Source organism: Periophthalmus magnuspinnatus, chromosome 16 (assembly GCF_009829125.3).
Source record: "Periophthalmus magnuspinnatus isolate fPerMag1 chromosome 16, fPerMag1.2.pri, whole genome shotgun sequence".
NCBI classification, from domain to species: domain Eukaryota; kingdom Metazoa; phylum Chordata; class Actinopteri; order Gobiiformes; family Gobiidae; genus Periophthalmus; species Periophthalmus magnuspinnatus.
Window position 1 is genome coordinate 33,602,362 of NC_047141.1, and position 19,740 is coordinate 33,622,101.

The 19,740-nt window shown below is 41.8% G+C and overlaps 2 protein-coding genes across 4 annotated transcripts in view; both read left to right on the top strand.

The window, feature by feature from the left end:
* Positions 1-10,482, top strand: part of LOC117384289 (adhesion G protein-coupled receptor B1-like) — an 81,197-nt gene extending 70,715 nt beyond the window's left edge. Inside the window, exons 13-14 of the mRNA XM_055228107.1 lie at positions 5,440-5,515; positions 10,338-10,482. Coding sequence (XP_055084082.1) covers positions 5,440-5,515; positions 10,338-10,482 — 221 coding nt within the window. The remainder of the gene's footprint in view (positions 1-5,439; positions 5,516-10,337) is intronic.
* LOC117384375 (adhesion G protein-coupled receptor B1-like) overlaps positions 10,384-19,740 on the top strand; it is a 74,247-nt gene continuing 64,890 nt past the window's right edge. For all 3 annotated transcript variants that reach the window (XM_055227691.1, XM_055227693.1, XM_055227692.1), the window contains exons 1-2: positions 10,384-10,443; positions 11,757-11,800. The gene's annotated coding sequence lies outside the window, so the exon portion shown is untranslated. The remainder of the gene's footprint in view (positions 10,444-11,756; positions 11,801-19,740) is intronic.

The following is a 19,740-nucleotide window of genomic DNA, read 5'->3' on the forward strand; positions in this document are numbered from 1 at the left end:
AAGTTGTATCTCGATGCGGTTGGCAGCTGGGCCGCGGCGCCGGGGCAGGTATAAAGTGTTTTGTTTAGAGCAGAGCGAATGCTAATGCTGCTGTCAATCTTAATCAGGAGACTACGGGAGCCTATCAGGGACAATTACAGCCACTTTGGTCCCAGCAGGAAACAGGCCTCCACTTTGATGTGAGGCAGCGAGGAGAAACGTGTGTGACCAGGACGACACGCGTTCAGAGGGATTTCTCAGGGCGCTCGTGTACGACGACACTGGAAAATGAGCTTTTTATAGTTTTGGGGGATTTATTCAAAAGTATAAGAAGTAAAAATAGTTGGATATTTAAATACGTTTATGAAAATCTCCTGCCGAAGATCAAAATCTGTGCAGCGTCGGGTCAGTGACAGGAAACACTGACGACATCACAACGTTCAGACCCATCGTGTTTCATGCAAATGGTGCAGCTAAAATGAATATTATTAAAATGCAGATTCTTGTTGTGAAACAGAGACGTCATGGGTTTAGTCCAGACTGTTTATATAAAAGGACAGAGATAATCTGTTACAAACAGGAAGTGATCATGGACACAGGGCAGCTCTGGCTACAACAACATCCCACCCCACAGAGTTTAGAGAGAATGAAAAGTACAGTGTAAAGCATTATTATTATTATTATTATTATTATTATTATTATTATTATTATTATTATTATGTATTTATTTATTTTTATTTTATTTATTTATTTATTTATTTTTTGCTGTTTGTTTGTCCACTTTTCTCTGACGTCAGGCTGAGTTCCTGACAGTTGTTTTTTTCTTTATATTTCTCTGATCTCTGTTGCAGCTGCTCAGAGCGAACGACGTCCTCCAGAAGAAAACAATGAAAAGTCCAGTGTGTGGCTTTAAAACATGAACAAACAAAGGTCAAAGGTCAAAACATGAGTCAGATCTGCAAAATGAAAAAGTTTAGAGACAAAAAGATGTTTTTATTTTGTTGAAATGTTCCGAGTGTCAGGTCTGAAAACAGCTGTGATGATGAGGAACATGTGGAGAACATTTTAAACAAACAAACACGGCCATTTTCCCTCAAGTGACCTGGTATTTGAAATATATTTTTAGTACTTTATGTTTCCTCCGCTCTCAAAAACACGTCCAGCACCAGTGTGTTTGGTGCAGTAAAAATAACTTTACTTGTTTGTTCTTGTTGTTGTTTTTGTTGTTGTTGCTGTTGTTGTTGTTGTTGTTGCTGTTCTTGTTGTTGTTGTTGCTGTTGTTGTCGTTTGGTTCCGTTGCTCTTGACTCGACCTCGGGGTCGGGGGGAGTGGGCGGAGCAGATGGGGCCTGACAGACTAAACCCAGGGTCAAAGTTCACAGTGTCTCCAGCAGAGGGCGCCTGGTTTACCTCAGAGTGAAAAACATGTTCATCTGTGAAAGGTCGACACAGAGCAGCTCCTCTGAAGTACTTCAGCACCAGAGTACTGCAGTATAAATACGACTGCAGTATCACAACTATTACAGTAGTCCACTGCTCCTCTCTCTGCTCTCTCTCTCTCTCTCCTTCCTTTCTCTCTTCTCTCCTTTTCTTTTCTCTCTTCTCCTGTGTGCTCTTGAACACAAGACTCAGATCCCCTCTCTTCTTCCTTCTCTCTCCTTCCTTCCTTTTTTCTTCCTCTCTTCTCTCTCTCTTCTCCTGTGTGCTCTTCAACAGGAGTGTCAGATCATTCTCTCTCTCCTCTCTCTCCTTCCTTCCTCTCTCTTCTCTCTCTTGAACAGTGTCAGATCCCTCTCTCCTTCCTCCCTCCTCTCTCTCCTTCCCTCCTCTCTCTCCTTCTCTCCCTCCTCTCTCTCCTTCCCTCCTCTCTCTTCTCTCTCTTGAACAGTGTCAGATCCCTCTCTCCCTCCTCTCTCTCTCTCCTTCCTTCCTCTCTTTCCTCTCTTCTCCTGCTCTTGTCTCCCTGTTTCCTTCTCTCTCTTGAACAGTGTCAGATCCCTCTCTCCTCTCTCCTTCTCTCCCTCCTCTCTCTCCTTCTCTCCCTCCTCTCTCTCCTTCCTCTCTCCTCTCTCTTCTCTCTCTTGAACAGAGTCAGATCCCTCTCTCCTTCTCTCCCTCCTCTCTCTCCTCTCTCTTCTCTCTCTTGAACAGAGTCAGATCCCTCTCTCCTTCTCTCCCTCCTCTCTCTCCCTCCTCCCTCCTCTCTCTCCTTCCTCCCTCCTCTCTCTTCTCTCTCTTGAACAGAGTCAGATGGTGAGGCAGATGGTCAAAGTTTCTTCTCTTTCACCTCCGCTGAGAAAACTCTTGTTGTTTTTGTTTTTTTCTGCTGACCATCGACATTTTAAAGTTCATGTTTAGTGTTTGGATGTTTGTAAAAATATAAAGAGGCTGCTCCAAACAGAATGTGCTGGAATAAACTCTGCTGACGTCACGTGTCGGTGTAACTGGAATAAGTCACATTAAAGACGTAAAGTCTGTTATTATGTCGTTTTTATTCTTATTTGACTTTTGTTTTTATAAACTGAAGCATGTTTCACTCTGGGATAAAAACCTTTTCCCACAGTAAGAACGTCACAGTAAAAGACTCATTTCATTTCATTTCATTTCATTTCATTTCTGTGGAGAAGTTTAAACAGGAAGTGAAAGAAACAAGTGTCAGTTTATAATGAGTTTGTCAAACATAATAAACAACAGAGTTTTTAATCTTTGAGCAGAGGCCCGGCTCTTTTCTGCTGATCCTGAAGCGACTCGGGAGGAGTCCTCAGTGTTTCCACAGTGTCTGAATATTACACGTGTTTCACCTGGTTTCAGTCGTGTTTCACCTTCAGCCCGACAGTGACAGTGTCTCTGCTTCAACGTCACATTTATTTTTACACAAGACTTTTTGAAAAATTCAAATAATAAGAGTTTAAAGGCATCACAGAGGCTAACCAGCTACATGCTAATCAACTACATGCTAACCAGCTACATGCTAATCAACTACATGCTAACCAGCTACACGCTAATCAACTACGTGCTAATCAACTACATGCTAACCAGCAAGATTCAGCAAAATGTTTTTATAAAAAGTGGTTTATAAAGTTTCAGAAACAGATTTTAAATAAATTAGTTAGTTACCATAGCGATGATTAGCCCTGGTCTTCCAAACTTTTATTTATTTATTCATTTATTTATTTATTTTACTGAAAGTCTTACTGTTGAGGTCGAGTTGTGCTTGGTGCGATGCTTCCGTTTGTTCACTTCACATTTTAGCTTTAATCTGTTGCAAGATCTTAATGTGGTGCCTTGCCAAAAGAAACAACGGCAGCATGTGGTGGTTGGACTGTGATTTAAAGTCCCATTGTGTCATTTCTGTCGACGGGGCTGATTTTAAAACATAAATCCTTTTCTCTTCCCCCTGTGAGGATGTAAACGCTTCAGCCCCAGAGAAACAGACCACACTGTTCTGATGTTTCTGAGTTTGTTGATTCTTTCTCAAAATGACACCAAACGAGAGAAGTCGTGTGATTATTGTCCTAAAACGAGTCTTTGTTTGTTTAAAAGTCCTGATTTACACAAAACGGACTCTTGTGCACTTTAATCTGCAGAGTTTAAGAGGAGCGTGGCCCTTTAAGAGGAGCGTGGTGTGGCCCTTTAAGAGGAGCGTGGCCCTTTAAGAGGAGTGTGGTGTGGCCCTTTAAGAGGAGCGTGGCCTTTTAAGAGGAGCGTGGCCCTTTAAGAAGAACGTGGCGTGGCCCTTTAAGAGGAGCGTGGCCCTTTAAGAAGAACGTGGCGTGGCCCTTTAAGAGGAGCGTGGCCCTTTAAGAAGAACGTGGCGTGGCCCTTTAAGAGGAGCGTGGCCCTTTAAGAGGAGCGTGGCCTTTTAAGAGGAGCGTGGCCCTTTAAGAAGAACGTGGCGTGGCCCTTTAAGAGGAGCGTGGCCCTTTAAGAAGAACGTGGCGTGGCCCTTTAAGAGGAGCGTGGCCCTTTAAGAGGAGCGTGGCCCTTTAAGAAGAACGTGGCGTGGCCCTTTAAGAGGAGCGTGGCCCTTTAAGAAGAACGTGGCGTGGCCCTTTAAGAGGAGCGTGGCCCTTTAAGAGGAGCGTGGCCCCTTTAAGAGGAGCGTGGCCCTTTAAGAGGAGCGCGGCCCTTTAAGAGGAGCGCGGCCCTTTAAGAGGAGCGCGGCCCTTTAAGAGGAGCGTGGCCCTTTAAGAGGAGCGTGACCCTTTAAGAGGAGCAGAGTGATTCAGGTCCTGACTCGATGAGAATAGACTGGGCCGGTTCAGATGAGTTCACATGTAGGCCGCGGCGGAGACGAGCCCGCTGACCTGCATTCCCCTGTACACCTCCGGCGGTCACATGACTCCGCTGCGCTCCGATTGGTCCAGTGAAACGGCTCAAATTTGGGAATGTGGGACAGATGACGACACAAACACGAGTCTTTCTTCTGTTGAGTGGATAAGATACAAAACCCAGATCTGTGTTTTTGTGAGCAGATAAAAATGTCTGTCACAGATTTGGCTCGTCTGGACTTTGGTCATTCTGGACAAACATTTTCCTTCAAGAAGCTCTGATTTTATTCCATATTTGTGTTGAAAATTCCTCATAGATTCATAAATGGATGAAGGAATTCTGGCACGAGTCGCTTCTGAAAACAGCGTCTTACTGTAGCCCGCTGCGCTAAAGCTAACTCAGACAGAGCGCGGAAAACATTAGCATCATGTGGTGAATTTCTTCTTCCTGGTTCGATTCAAATCCGGAACAAACGTTTATTCCATTGAGTTTGGACACGATACAAAAACGTTCACTGAGAAAACTCCTGTTATTTTTGTTTTTTTTCTGCTGATCATCGACATTTTAAGGTTCACGTTTAGTGTTTGGATGTTTTGACATAAAAACCCTTTAAGGCCGGAACATCCAAAAAGGATGAGCCGGAAGTGTGAGTCGGAATATGACCTGGACATATGAGGCGGGAAGCGTGAGTCGGAAGTGTGACCTGGAGGTGTGAGTCAGAAATGTTAGCCGGAAGTGTGAGTCCAAAGTGTGGCCCGGAAGTGTGAGTCAGAACAGCCGGAAGTAGGCATCGGAAATAGGAGCCGGAATTATGAACTCAGAAGTGTTAGCCAGAAGTCTGAACTGGAAATATAAGCCGGAAATAAGAGCCAGATGAGTGAGTCGGAAGTTTGGACATGACACAAAAACTCCAAATGAACAAAATGATTCTCCAGACGTAAAATGACGTTTGTTGAAGCACAAATAAAAAAATGAAAAAAAAAAACATCTGTGTCGACTGTTGGGTCACAGATTTGTTAGTGCCTGGACAAAACTGTAGCGAGAGGCGTTGATGTTATTCCATATTTGTGTTGAAAATTCCTTAAATGGATGAAGGAATTCTGTCAGGATGCTCCGTGCGCTAAAGCTAACGCAGGCGTCGCAAACATCAGCTTCATGTAGTAATTGTTCTTTTGTCCTTCTCTTTCAGACGCAGACGACTCCTCCACGTTTGTGACGGGAATCGTTCTGTACAGGAACCTGGGCAGCATCCTGGCTCTGCAGAGGTACGGAAAACATGTGCTACGTATTATTATGATGTTACAGAGTAGAGCTTTAAATTAAATAACTCATCACTTTTCTGTAACTTTTCACTAAGAACATTTTCAAGATTCCTGCTCGTCTCTGTTGAGAAGATACTGCTTTGTCTGAAATGTTCCGTAATATGACTTTAAATGTATCTATGTCCGTGGAGATGAACAGGGCGACAGTGGCTCAGTTGGCGTTTGCCCACTGACCCGAAGGTTTCTGGTTCAAATCCCGCTCTCGACATAAATGTGACTAAACACAGGCAGCCCATGTTTTTCAAGGTTCATTTGAGCAGTGTGTGTGTGTGTGTGTGTGTGTGTGTGTGTGTGTGTTTAATGCCGTACTGTGGAACTTTCCAAGCAAAGAAATAGCCCAGCTGTGCCTTCCAACAGAAAAGTCAGTGAATCTTTACACAAAATCAGATAAATCGATAAAAGTTTTTGCAGGTGTTTGATGTGAGGGAGTCAAGAGTCTGATCCAAATGAGCCGATCCCGTCGAGAACACGAGGATCGGATAAAAACTCCTGATGAGTCGATTAAATATGAATCAGCTGAAGGTAAATCTGCGATGGGAAAAACATGTCACGTTTCTTTCCGTACTCAGCAGTTATTCATATTTCATGTGTTCACTTTTAGCACGTCGTCGACTGGAAAAGGTGAAAGTCGAAACAATCAGGCTCAGATTTGGGTCAGATTGTGTCCGGTTTTACTTTGGTGTTTTTATCAGTTTATGAAGATTTTACAACTTTACATTTTTACTGAGGAAACGCTGAGAAGATGTGAAGTGTTTTTTGTTTTTTTTTTCAGACTAGAATGTCAAAATCTGTATTGTTTTATTATCGGAGTGTGTCAGCTGCTCAAACTCCCTCAAGTTTCTCCTTAATAATGACGACTTCAGTGGACGATCCATTGGTCGGTTGTGGAGATGTTATATTCATCTTTATTTCAGACTCATGGTTCATTTAAAAACAGAGACAGTGACAAAACAAACAGGAACATCTACGTTTTAAAAAGAGCCACGCCACAGTCTCCATCTTGGACTGAAGCGTCTGGATCTTATGTTTGTGACGGACTTTATTATTTAATTTCTGACTTATTCCGCTGCAAATAAAACTGTACATGAAAGTTCTTCGTGCAGTAAAGTGTTGAGTCGAGCAGCGACAAACATCTCAGCCGCGCTCGTCCATCGCAGCTCCAGTCCAGAAGGGGGCGGTGTTTAGTGGTGAACAATATGATTTAAACAACATCGACTTTACATCATCAGAACATGAACCAAACGTGAACATAAGAGTCTGAGCCTGAGCATAAAACATCCTGCGCTGTCTGTAAGTATCGTCCTCACGTCGTGTCTGCAGTGAGGACATTTAATTTAACATGAGACAGAGAAAAACCAGGACGTCTCACGTGTTTGTCGTCTTTGGTCCTGCAGATCATGATCGTTCTCTTAGTCGTGTTATACTTAAAATCATCGTATCTTTATAAATCACAACAACAAACTGCACCACTGGCTCATATTTGGGTCGTTGTTACGTTCATGATTTTTTAATTAATTTAGCAAGATGTCAGGTTTATGAGACGTGAGATGTGAGACGTGAGTGTTTAGAGCCAAAGACGGAGCCTGGAATCTCAAAAAACGATATTATTTTATTATAAACTTGTGTTAAAGGCGTAAAACTCACGTCCCAAACTATTAAAATGAGGATGAACCTTCAGAAATGCAAAAAAATAAAAAATTCAGACTTGGTTCGTCCTGTTCCTGAAAGTTGTCCTTAGAATTATTGCACTGGCTCCTGTGGCTCCTGTGGCTCCTGTGGCTCCTGTGGCTCCTGTGGCTCCTGTGGCTCAGAGAACAGAATCGTCGTAAACACTGACAGGGGACCAAAGATTCAGAGTTTATTTGCAGATCCATGAATGTGAATGAAGGTGGAGAGCAGACTGTAGGGAGCAGTGTCATTGGCCGTCGTCTTGGGGCAGGTCGTGGGTCGTGGGTCGCGGGGTCAGAGGTTGAGGTGTTCGTATCGGTCGCGGAGAGCTGGGTCGGAGGCTGAGGTGCAAAGTGGTTCCGAGGAGCGAGATCACGGGATTCAGTCCTGGTTCAGTCCTGGTTCAGTCCTGGTTTAGTCCTGATTCAGTCCTGATTCAGTCCTGGTTCAGTCCTGGTTCAGTCCTGGTTTAGTCCTGATTCAGTCCTGATTCAGTCCTGGTTTAGTCCTGGTTTAGTCCTGGTTCAGTCCTGGTTTAGTCCTGGTTTAGTCCTGGTTTAGTCCTGGTTCAGTCCCGGTTTAGTCCTGGTTTAGTCCTGGTTTAGTCCTGGTTCAGTCCTGGTTTAGTCCTGGTTTAGTCCTGGTTCAGTCCTGGTTCAGTCCTGGTTTAGTCCTGGTTCAGTCCCGGTTCAGTCCTGGTTTAGTCCTGGTTTAGTCCCGGTTCAGTCCTGGTTTAGTCCTGGTTTAGTCCTGGTTCAGTCCTGGTTTAGTCCTGGTTTAGTCCTGGTTCAGTCCTGGTTTAGTCCTGGTTTAGTCCTGGTTTAGTCCTGGTTCAGTCCCGGTTCAGTCCTGGTTTAGTCCTGGTTTAGTCCTGGTTTAGACCTGGTTGAGTCCTGGTTCAGTCCCGGTTTAGTTGTAGAGATGATGTAAACATATGAACAGATATTATTTTTTTATTTCAAACATAATATTTGCCTAAATGTCCATCTGCTCTGGTCTGAGTCTCATACTCACACGTTTAAAGCACTAAATTAATATTACAGTCACTTTTTCACAGTGTGAAAAGATTTAGAGCTACAGCAGGAAACTTCAAGGCAAACAGGGATTTAAGCATCGTCATGACAACAGCGAGGGGCAAAAACAGCTTTCATCTGTGGACTCATTGGACTCATGATTGTGACTCATGGCGTGTGATCGAAAGAACAAGAATTTAAGCACGATTCTAACGCGGCGTTGAGAGCAGCGTCCATCAGGACAGACTCTAGGTCAGGGGTACCCCACATACTCTAGGCCAGGGGTACCCCACATACTCTAGGTCAGGGGTACCCCAAGTTTGTACCTTAGCGACTCAAACTGAAAGTACATCATCGAGTCGAGGGACAAACTTAATTATAACTTGTTCATACAAAGAAATGTTTGATTGAATTCACTTAAACATAAGTAAACAGACGGGCTGGGCCTCATTTTCATCTTTTGGGGTCAAACCTCAGCCCTGCTCTAGACACTGGCAGAACATGCAAAGTCCCCCACATCAGGAGTTGAACCCTCAGTCTCATACATCTGCACAGACACAGTTTAAACTGTTACTGTTCATTCTGCCAAAGAGGAAATGTTTTCTCAGCACAGCCTTTGATTTTATTAATTCTCCGTTGATGTTTGAAAATGTGAGTTCATTTGATCCATATTTGGTGGATTTAAATCAGATTTAAGATTTAAATCAGATTTAAGATTTAAATCAGATTTAAGATGTTTGGTAAAGACTCTGCAGTTTAAAACTTTAAAACAATTATCCATTCATTTTGTCAGACAAAACAGTTTGTTTGATTTTTATGTTTCACTTTCTGTAGCCTCCTCACAAGCGACGCGTGACGGTGTAGTGACGGTGTAGTGACGGTGTAGTGATGGTGTAGTGACGGTGTAGTGACGGTGTAGTGACGGTGTAGTGACGGTGTAGTGACGGTGTAGTGACGGTGTAGTGACGGTGTAGTGACGGTGTAGTGACGGTGTAGTGACGGTGTAGTGACGGTGTAGTGATGCTACACCATCACTACACCATCACTACACCATCACTACACCATCACTACACCATCACTACACCATCACTACACTGTCACGCGCCGCTTGTGAGGAGGCTACAGAAAGTGAAACATAAATGAGGTAATTTCTGACCCTCAGATCTAAAATGTTCTGCTGATGTTCTGACTGTGAAGAGACAAACGCTGCAGCTAAAAAATTTTTATTTATTTTTTATTTATTTATTTAGAAAAGGGACAGTGCATATTAATGAACATAAGACACATATGTAAATATGCAGATTTTAGCCACAGGCTGTTTCCATCTGTCGTCCCTGGACAGGCTGAATGTCACATGTAACATAAAACACACATACACAAAATACAGTCACATACACACAGGGCAGGACAGAAGCTAAACATGAATCTGTCCTCCACAGTGTCGTGTTTTTGTGCGTTCGGTCGATATTAAAGTTCTCCAGTGAAATGATGGGGCTGTGGGGGGGGACAGTGGCTGACACAGAAGTTTAAGTTGAGGGATTGTGTTGTAGCTCGACGAGCCAAAGCGCCAGAGGATCCAGACATGATCTGAATCAGGGCACGGGCCGATGGACGCGCTCGGCCCGCGCTCGGCCCGCGCTCGGCCCGCGCCCGGTCCACGTTTGGCCCACGTTTGGCCCATTAGGAGCTTTTGTCTCTGGTTCTTTGCCAATCCAACTTTTGTTGATTGTCTCTGTGTGATTGATGGCCCCTGTGCAGAGTCTGAGGGTAATGCATACTAAACAGGACGAGGACGTGTGGACATGATCTGTGTCACACTTTTCACTACCTGAATTTATTTAGTTTGTTTGTTATAGTTTTATTAATTAAAGCTTTATTACTGTTTATTATCAATGCTTAACATGTTAATGCATATTTCCTTGATTTAAATGATAAACTTTCTTCTCTTTCTCCTGGACCCAAACATTATAAGTCTCGTCCTGGATGTGACCCGCTCCAGCTCCGCCTCATCTCAAATAAAACAAACATAAATGAAACAAACCTTTTTCTTTAAATGAACCACATTTTTTTCTTCTTTTCTGCAGAAATAACTCAGTCCTGAACTCAAAGATTCTGTCTGTGGCCATAAAACCGACTCCCGCCTCGTCTCTGTCGGCTCCTGTGGTCGTGGAATTCTCCCACCTGTACAACGTGAGTCCTCCCCCCGAGACACTAGAGTCCTCCCCCTGAGACACTAGAGTCCTCCCCCTGAGACACTACGGAGACACTACGGAGACACTACGGAGACACTAGGGAGACATTATAGAGACATTATAGAGACATTATAGAGACATTATAGAGACATTATAGAGACACAGAGACATTATAGAGACATTATAGAGACATTATAGAGACATTATAGAGACATTATAGAGACATAGAGACATTATAGAGACATTATAGAGACATTATAGAGACATTATAGAGACATTATAGAGACATTATAGAGACATAGAGACATTATAGAGACATTAGAGAGACATTAGAGAGACATTATAGAGACATTATAGAGACATTATAGAGACATTATAGAGACATAGAGACATTATAGAGACATTATAGAGACATTATAGAGACATTAAAGAGACATTATAGAGACATTATAGAGACATTATAGAGACACAGAGACATTATAGAGACATAGAGACATTATAGAGACACAGAGACATTATAGAGACATTATAGAGACATTATAGAGACATTATAGAGACACAGAGACATTATAGAGACATTATAGAGACATTATAGAGACATTATAGAGACATAGAGACATTATAGAGACATTATAGAGACATTATAGAGACATTATAGAGACATTATAGAGACATTATAGAGACATTATAGAGACATTATAGAGACATTATAGAGACACAGAGACATTATAGAGACATTATAGAGACATAGAGACATTATAGAGACATTATAGAGACATTATAGAGACATTATAGAGACATTATAGAGACATTATAGAGACATTATAGAGACATTATAGAGACATTATAGAGACACAGAGACATTATAGAGACATTAGAGAGACATTAGAGAGACATTATAGAGACATTATAGAGACATTATAGAGACATTATAGAGACATAGAGACATTATAGAGACATTATAGAGACATTATAGAGACATTAAAGAGACATTATAGAGACATTATAGAGACATTATAGAGACACAGAGACATTATAGAGACATTATAGAGACATAGAGACATTATAGAGACATTATAGAGACATTATAGAGACATTATAGAGACATAGAGACATTATAGAGACATAGAGACATTATAGAGACACAGAGACATTATAGAGACATTATAGAGACATTATAGAGACATTATAGAGACACAGAGACATTATAGAGTCTTTTCTGTCTCCATCTTTCTGCTCATAATTGAAACTGTTTTAGATTTTCCACCAAAGCCTTTGTCAAACGTGTCCTCTGTCCTCGTCTGTCTCCAGGGAACAACAAACCAGTCGTGCATCTCCTGGGACGAGAGCGACAGGTAAAATACTCTTAAAAAATTCTTCTTCTTCTTCTTCCTCTTCTTCTTCCTCTTCTTCCTCTTCTTCCTCTTCCTCTTCCTCTTCCTCCTAACCACACAGACTTTATATAAATGGGCGGAGCTAACCCGCTAGCGCCGCGTTACAAACAGGACGTGATCGTGGACGCACTTCCGGCTCCGTTGACTCTGGCTCCAGTTCACTTTCTATTGAAAATCTGTCTCTGCTGTGTCAGACTCGTTTTACTCTTAAATGTAAAACTCTGTGGCGTCTCACTTAAACTCTCCTTTACTCCACTTTACACCGTCTGTTTCAACGCACAAAATATCCAGGCTCAAAAGAAGCTTAAAGCTGCACTGTGGAACTTTTCTCATGGAGGTTAAAGGCCCTGGTCGGTTTTGGGCCAAAAGCTCAAAGAGGCAACGATGAGAAATAATCGATATGTTTCGTCATATCGACCTTTAACCTCGAAGAAATGAATCTGTCAAAGCGTTTTGTGTCACTCGTCTGTCACATTAAACATGAACACGAGAGCAGAGCGTGTTTGAAAAAGGTCAAATGTGAGCACGAAGCGAGGAAGTGAAGCTAAAAGTGATGAAACGAGGCTAAAAACAGTGAAACGAGGCTAAAAACAGTGAAACGAGGCTAAAAACAGTGAAACGAGGCTAAAAACAGTGAAACGAGGCTAAAAACAGTGAAATGAGGTTAAAAACAGTGAAATGAGGCTAAAAACAGTGAAATGAGGTTAAAAACAGTGAAATGAGGCTAAAAACAGTGAAATGAGGTTAAAAACAGTAGCTGAGCACAGGTGAGTTGCTCATTTACAGAAAGTCCATTATAATAAAACTAAAACTGAAATAAATCCAGTGAAAATCTCTCGGTGTCTTATGTCTCTTTTTCTCCCTGTCTCGCTCTTCTCTCTCTACTCTGTCTCTCTCTTCTATCTCTCTCTATACTTTCTCTCTTTCCCCCTCTCTCTCTTCTCTCTTTTCTTTCTTTATTTAATCAGTTCATGTATTTAACCAACAGAAATAAAAACAGAGGAAACACTTTTATAACTTCATTATAACTCAGTGTAACTCAGTGTAATTAGCTCAGGTCTCTGAAACCATGTGCACAGCCCCGCCCCCTGGTCCACAGCCCCGCCCCCTGGTCCACAGCCCCGCCCCCTGGTCCACAGCCCCGCCCCCTGGTCCACAGCCCCGCCCCCTGGTCCTGATGTCATTTTCATCCTGAGCCTGTGCTTCTGTTTGGGTCGATCACACTCACTGCTCTGACACTGAGGCAGCCAACGGAAAATTGAAAGTGTCGCTCACATCCCTCCTCCTCCTCGTCCTCTTCCTCCTCCTCCTCCTCCTCCTCTCCTCTCCTCTCCTCTCCTCTGCTCTGTCTCTCTGTGTGTGTTCTCTCTTCTGTCTCTCTCTTCTCTCTTTTCTTTTCTCTCTCCCTCCCTCTCTCTTATCTCTCTCTACTCCTCTTTCTCCTGTCTCTGTCTCTCCCTGTCTCTTTCTCTCTCTTCTCTCTCTCTTCTCTCTCTCTTCTTCCTTCTCTCTCTTCTTCCTTCTCTCCTTCGTCCCACATTATGGACTCAGTGATGCAACAAAACCAAAAATACAAAATGACTCTTTACTTTTTTACTTGTTCTTTTGAACTGAACCCTGGACCTTGTGGTGACAGGGTGTTCTGCTTCTCCTCTGTGCCACATTTTTGTAGCTAAAGAGAAAAGAACAGGAGGCTGAAGATGTCACTCGCTCGCAGTGATGGAAAGTACTGAAGTACAAGTAGTAAAGTACTGTACTTCAATAGAATATTTATGTATCTGTACTTTACTTAAGTACATTTTACAGAGTGTACTTTTTACTTTTACTTGAGTACATTTGAGAGCAGTATCTGTACTTTCTACTGCACTACATTTATGAACAGGACTGAAAAGTAAAAGTATTTTTCATATGATTTGAGTATTTATTTTTTGTCATATATTTTTATTGAAGTGAACAAATCGTCTTCTGTCGTTTAGACAAACACATCATTTCATTTTTATAACAAAAACTAAACTTAAAAATAAATAAATAAATCACACATGAGTGAACAGATGAATAAGAAGAACATCACACAATAAATAATAATAATAATAATAATAATAATAATAATAATAATAATAATTAAACAGCTTAAAAAAAACTCCATAAATATTTGCCACTTTCTATAAAATTAGTTTATAATACTCTAATAATAATAATATCTAATCTAAGACATAACGTCATTGACCCGTTGGGTCATTGTTTTTTCATTTCTGTTGTTTTATTTTTAACATGTTTGTGGAAACATCCTGAGTTTCTGGAGTTGAAGCTTCGGATTTGAGAAAAACAAAAATAAACACAGAATTTATAAGAAAAATGAAGAAGCTGATTTGTTTTTTTACTGTGACCAAAATCTGTGTCTTATTATCTCTGAATTTTGAACAAACTGAAAACTCGGGTGTGAAAAACTTTGACTTTTTACTCTTAAAGTACATTTTTAAACATGTACTTAAATACTTTTACTTAAGTAGACTTCCTCATGTGATACTTTTAATTTTACTTGAGTAACTTTTGACCTACTTTTACTTAAGTAACAAATCTGAGTACTTCACCCCCTGCTGCTCCCTAGGGGGCGCTACAGCATGTGGCGTTTAGTTGTGACGACGTTTACGGCGGCGGCGGCTCCACTGGACGCCGCAGCTGGACTTGTTTCTTTTATGAAGTGGTTTTAGATGAATATTGTGATTTAAAACATTGAAAATAAAACGTAACGATCCACAGGTGAGAACTATAAAGACTCAAGCACGATCCGTCTTCTTTAAGCGAGTCGCCTCCTGCTAAAACAAAACAAAACAAAACAACTGAAGTGGCCACATGAGAAGAGATAAGAAAAGTAAAGGCATGAACAGCTCATGTTTTACCTCCAAAATAATCGAAAACGAACTTGACAGATGAAGCTGTTTGGTGAATCTGTGAAGAGCGTTTTGCGTCGCTCGCCTTAAACTCTGCAAATGGCCGTTCGCTCCTAAGTGCCCTATTTATCTAAGACAAGAAACGTGTGCGTGGAGCGTGAGGGAGCGCGAGGGAGCGCGAGCGAGGAGCCGACTCTATAACACCAGGACGGCCTTAGTGCGTTGCAGGTTTGGGTTTGCATTTGCATTTAGATGGTGCTCCAAAAAGTCTGGAACATTCACTCAAAAAGGATTAAAAGAAGTCGGTCGTGGTGCTTATAAACCCGGGGCAAAGTCGAGCATAAATTTGCAGACGGAGGTGATTTTGGCTATTACAAAAACACAGAAACAAGATGGCGGACGCGGCTAAGCATGACAAAGGAACATCCCGCGCGTCGGCTCTGGAGCGCGGACACTTTGTCTGTGCTGGTTGTTGTCGTTTGGAATCTGTTTTTTTCTGCAGCAGGAGCCCAGAGACATTTGAATGCGAGTGCTGCCTCATCCTGTTTAATTCAAATCCCCTCCGTGTGGCTCTGTGTGGCTCCGTGTGGCTCCGTGTGGCTCCGTGTGGCTCCGTGTGGCTCCGTGGGGCTCCGTGTGGCTCCGTGTGGCTCTGTGTGGCTCTGTGTTTGGCCTGTGTCTGAGTTTGGGCCCAGAATACAGAGGATTAGTTTAAAAATATATTGGAGCGAGAGCAGAATTTACAGCAGACAGAAAGAAGCAGCGACGAAGTGTGAAATGTGACTCACACACGCATATACACGCACAAATACACACACACACGCACACATACACGCACACACACAAAGGGTTAAATCTGACTCAGGCAGAAGCTTCCACTGAGTGTTTGGAAACGAAAAGTACAACATCCTGTAAAACACACAGTTATAAAGCACACACACATATACACACAAACACACACACACACACACAGTTATAAAGCACACACACTTAATATTGTGCCAAGACTTGAGCCTGTTACAACTGAACAACAACAACAGCAACAACAACAACAACATCAACAAAAACAACAACATCAACAACAACAACATCAACAACAACATCAACAACAACATCAACGACAACAGCAACAACAACAACATCAACAACAGCAACAACAGCATCAACAACAACATCAACAACAACATCAACAGCATCAACAACAGCATCAATAACAACAGCATCAACAACAACAACATCAACAACAACAACATCAATAACAACAACATCAATAACAACAACAACACGACATCAGCAGGAAACTGAATATAGCACTTTTCAGCTGCTGTCGCTACAATCAGAGAATATTGTGTGGTTAGTACTCGTCCTCCTCCTCCTTGTCCTCCTCCTCTTGGTCCTCCTCCTCTTGCTCCTCCTCCTCCTCTTCCTCCTCCTGCACATGCATTAGCCCCCACGTGTTCGCTAGCTCTGTGACACTGAAGTTAATTAAACTCTGCAAAAGGAGGAGAGCATGACAGACAACATGAAGACACTGACAAAAACAAAGGGACAACAGCCGAGGCAATCTCATGGTGTCTGCTCCGGAGCGCCGCCCGCCTCCTCCGGAGCGCCGCCCGCCTCCTCCGGAGCGCCACCCGCCTCCTCCGGAGCGCCGCCCGCCTGAAGGAGACGTGTTCAAGCCAAATTAAAATCCATCGTGGACAGCTGTGATGATTAATGAGTTAATATTTAGGACAGAAATTGGAATCAAAGAGGCGTCGTTGTGGCGCTGATCAGAGGTTTGTACAGAACAAACAGATGATGTCCAGGAGTAAAAGAACAGGACGATTTACTCTGGGAATGGACCAAGCACAGATTTAAATCAAACTCCTGCTTTCAAACCATTTTGTGCACCGCTAGTCTTCAGATGGACTTTAGAACAACATTTAGACGCCAAAGAGTGGACCACCATCACACGCTCGCTCTTATTCCATCACAAATATTTACGGCGTATAAATCTCTTTACACCAGGTTTGAATTTGATCAAATGTTTTAGAATTTGAGGCAGAAAGTGCAGTGATCTTAAAGCCTCTTTTCTATGGTCACGGTTCACGTGGGGCCTTGGCACTGGTCTCCGGGTCCAGGGGCCGGGTCCAGGGGCCGGGTCCAGGGGCCGGGTCCAGGGGCCGGGTCCAGGGGCCGGGTCCAGGGGCCGGGTCCAGGGGCCGGACTCTGCTCCATGTGACACTGAGGTCAACCAAACAAACCAAACATTACAGATATTTTCTGAGGGAACAAAATCAAAATTGTGTCTAAATGATTCTCTTAATTATAAAACCGATTTCAACTATTCACAAAAAGTTGTTTAGTGATTCTAGGTTTGTGGAGCTGTGAGATGTAGCTAAAGCTAATGCTAAAGCTAGCATGAACACTAAACCACTTACTCATGATCGTCAGCTTTTCCTGCTTTTCTTTCACTCGTCTGACCCTCGGCGCCTCTTCAGTGTCTTTGTGATGTTTTTGCTTTGGCTCATGTCAGATAAATTATAAAGTGTAAATATGTTTGATGTTTATACCTGAGAGCAGAGCATCCATGAACAGGAAACAGCCGTTAGCTGCGTGCTAGCTTTGTTTTGCGTTGTACGTCGGCGCAACATTTAAGTTATCAAAGCTGGAAATACAGTTTATCTCAAGATCAAGTCAGAACGGTTCAGTTCTGCATTTTACCTTCTTGAGTCTGTGTTCTCAGTTTCTTTCTCGTGTAGCTGCGTCGTAGCTAAAGTGACTCACACGGCGCTCCAGGGTCAGACCCTCACACAGGGCGGGACGGGGCGGGACGGGGCAGGACGGGGCAGGACGGGGCAGGGCTGAGGCTCCTGAGTGTCCAGTGACACAGGGGTTGCTGCTTTAACGCTAATCATCTGGACACAAAATGGCCGCCTTGTTGAAAGTTACTTCGTTTTTAAAGTACTGACCGTGGGTTAAAAAATGGTAAAATATGAATAAAGCAAAAATCTATTCATGCAGAAAGATCATTTCACTTCCTAAATCTTAAATCTCAACATAAATCTAAACTAAATAAACTGAAGAAATAACAAAGATCTGAGACAAAATGTTTTTTATTCAGCAGTGTTTCTCTTCAATCTCACAAATCAATATCGGCAAAGTTACGGCTGCTGATCAAAGTCCTGTTCAAACAGAGAGATACAGTACAACTACAGTACAACTACAGTACAACTACAGTACAACTACAGAACAACTACAGTATAACTACAGTACATACAGTACAACTACAGAAAAACTACAGAACAACTACAGTACAACTACAGTATAACTACAGTACATACAGTACAACTACAGAAAAACTACAGTACAACTACAGTACAACTACAGAACAACTACAGTACAACTACAGTACAACTACAGTACAACTACAGTACATACAGTACAACTACAGTACAACTACAGTACAACTACAGTACAACTACAGTACATACAGAACAACTACAGTACAACTACAGTACATACAGTACAACTACAGTACAACTACAGTACATACAGTACAACTACAGTACATACAGAACAACTACAGTACAACTACACTACAACTACAGTACATACAGTACAACTACAGTACAACTACAGTACATACAGTACAACTACAGTACATACAGAACAACTACAGTACAACTACACTACAACTACAGTACAACTACAGTACATACAGAACAACTACAGTACAACTACAGTACAACTACAGTACAACTACAGTACATACAGAACAACTACAGGACAACTACAGTATATACAGTACAACTACAGTATATACAGTACAACTACAGTACATACAGAACAACTGCAGTACAACTACAGTATATACAGTACAACTACAGTATATACAGTACAACTACAGTATATACAGAACAACTACAGTACAACTACAGTACATACAGAACAACTACAGAACAACTACAGTACAACTACAGTACAACTACAGTACATACAGTACAACTACAGTACATACAGTACAACTACAGTACATACAGACAACTACAGTACAACTACAGTACAAGTACAGTACAACTACAGTACATACAGAACAACTACAGTACATACAGTACAACTACAGTACAACTACAGTACATACAGTACAACTACAGTACATACAGTACAACTACAGTACATACAGAACAACTACAGTACAACTACAGTACAACTACAGTACAACTACAGTACATACAGAACAACTACAGTACAACTACAGTACATACAGAACAACTACAGTACAACTACAGTATATACAGTACAACTACAGTATATACAGTACAACTACAGTATATACAGAACAACTACAGTACAACTACAGTACATACAGAACAACTACAGAACAACTACAGTACAACTACAGTACAACTACAGTACATACAGTACAACTACAGTACATACAGACAACTACAGTACAACTACAGTACAAGTACAGTACAACTACAGTACATACAGAACAACTACAGTACATACAGTACAACTACAGTACAACTACAGTACATACAGAACAACTACAGTACAACTACAGTACATACAGTACAACTACAGTACATACAGAACAACTACAGTACAACTACAGAACAACTACAGTACAACTACAGTATATACAGAACAACTACAGTACATACAGAACAACTACAGTACAACTACAGTATATACAGAACAACTACAGAACAACTACAGAACAACTACAGTATATACAGAACAACTACAGTACAACTACAGTATATACAGAACAACTACAGTACAACTACAGAATAACTACAGTACAACTACAGTATATACAGAACAACTACAGTACAACTACAGAATAACTACAGTACAACTACAGTATATACAGAACAACTACAGTACAACTACAGAATAACTACAGTACAACTACAGTATATACAGAACAACTACAGAACAACTACAGTATATACAGTACAACTACAGTACAACTACAGTATATACAGAACAACTACAGTACAACTACAGAATAACTAC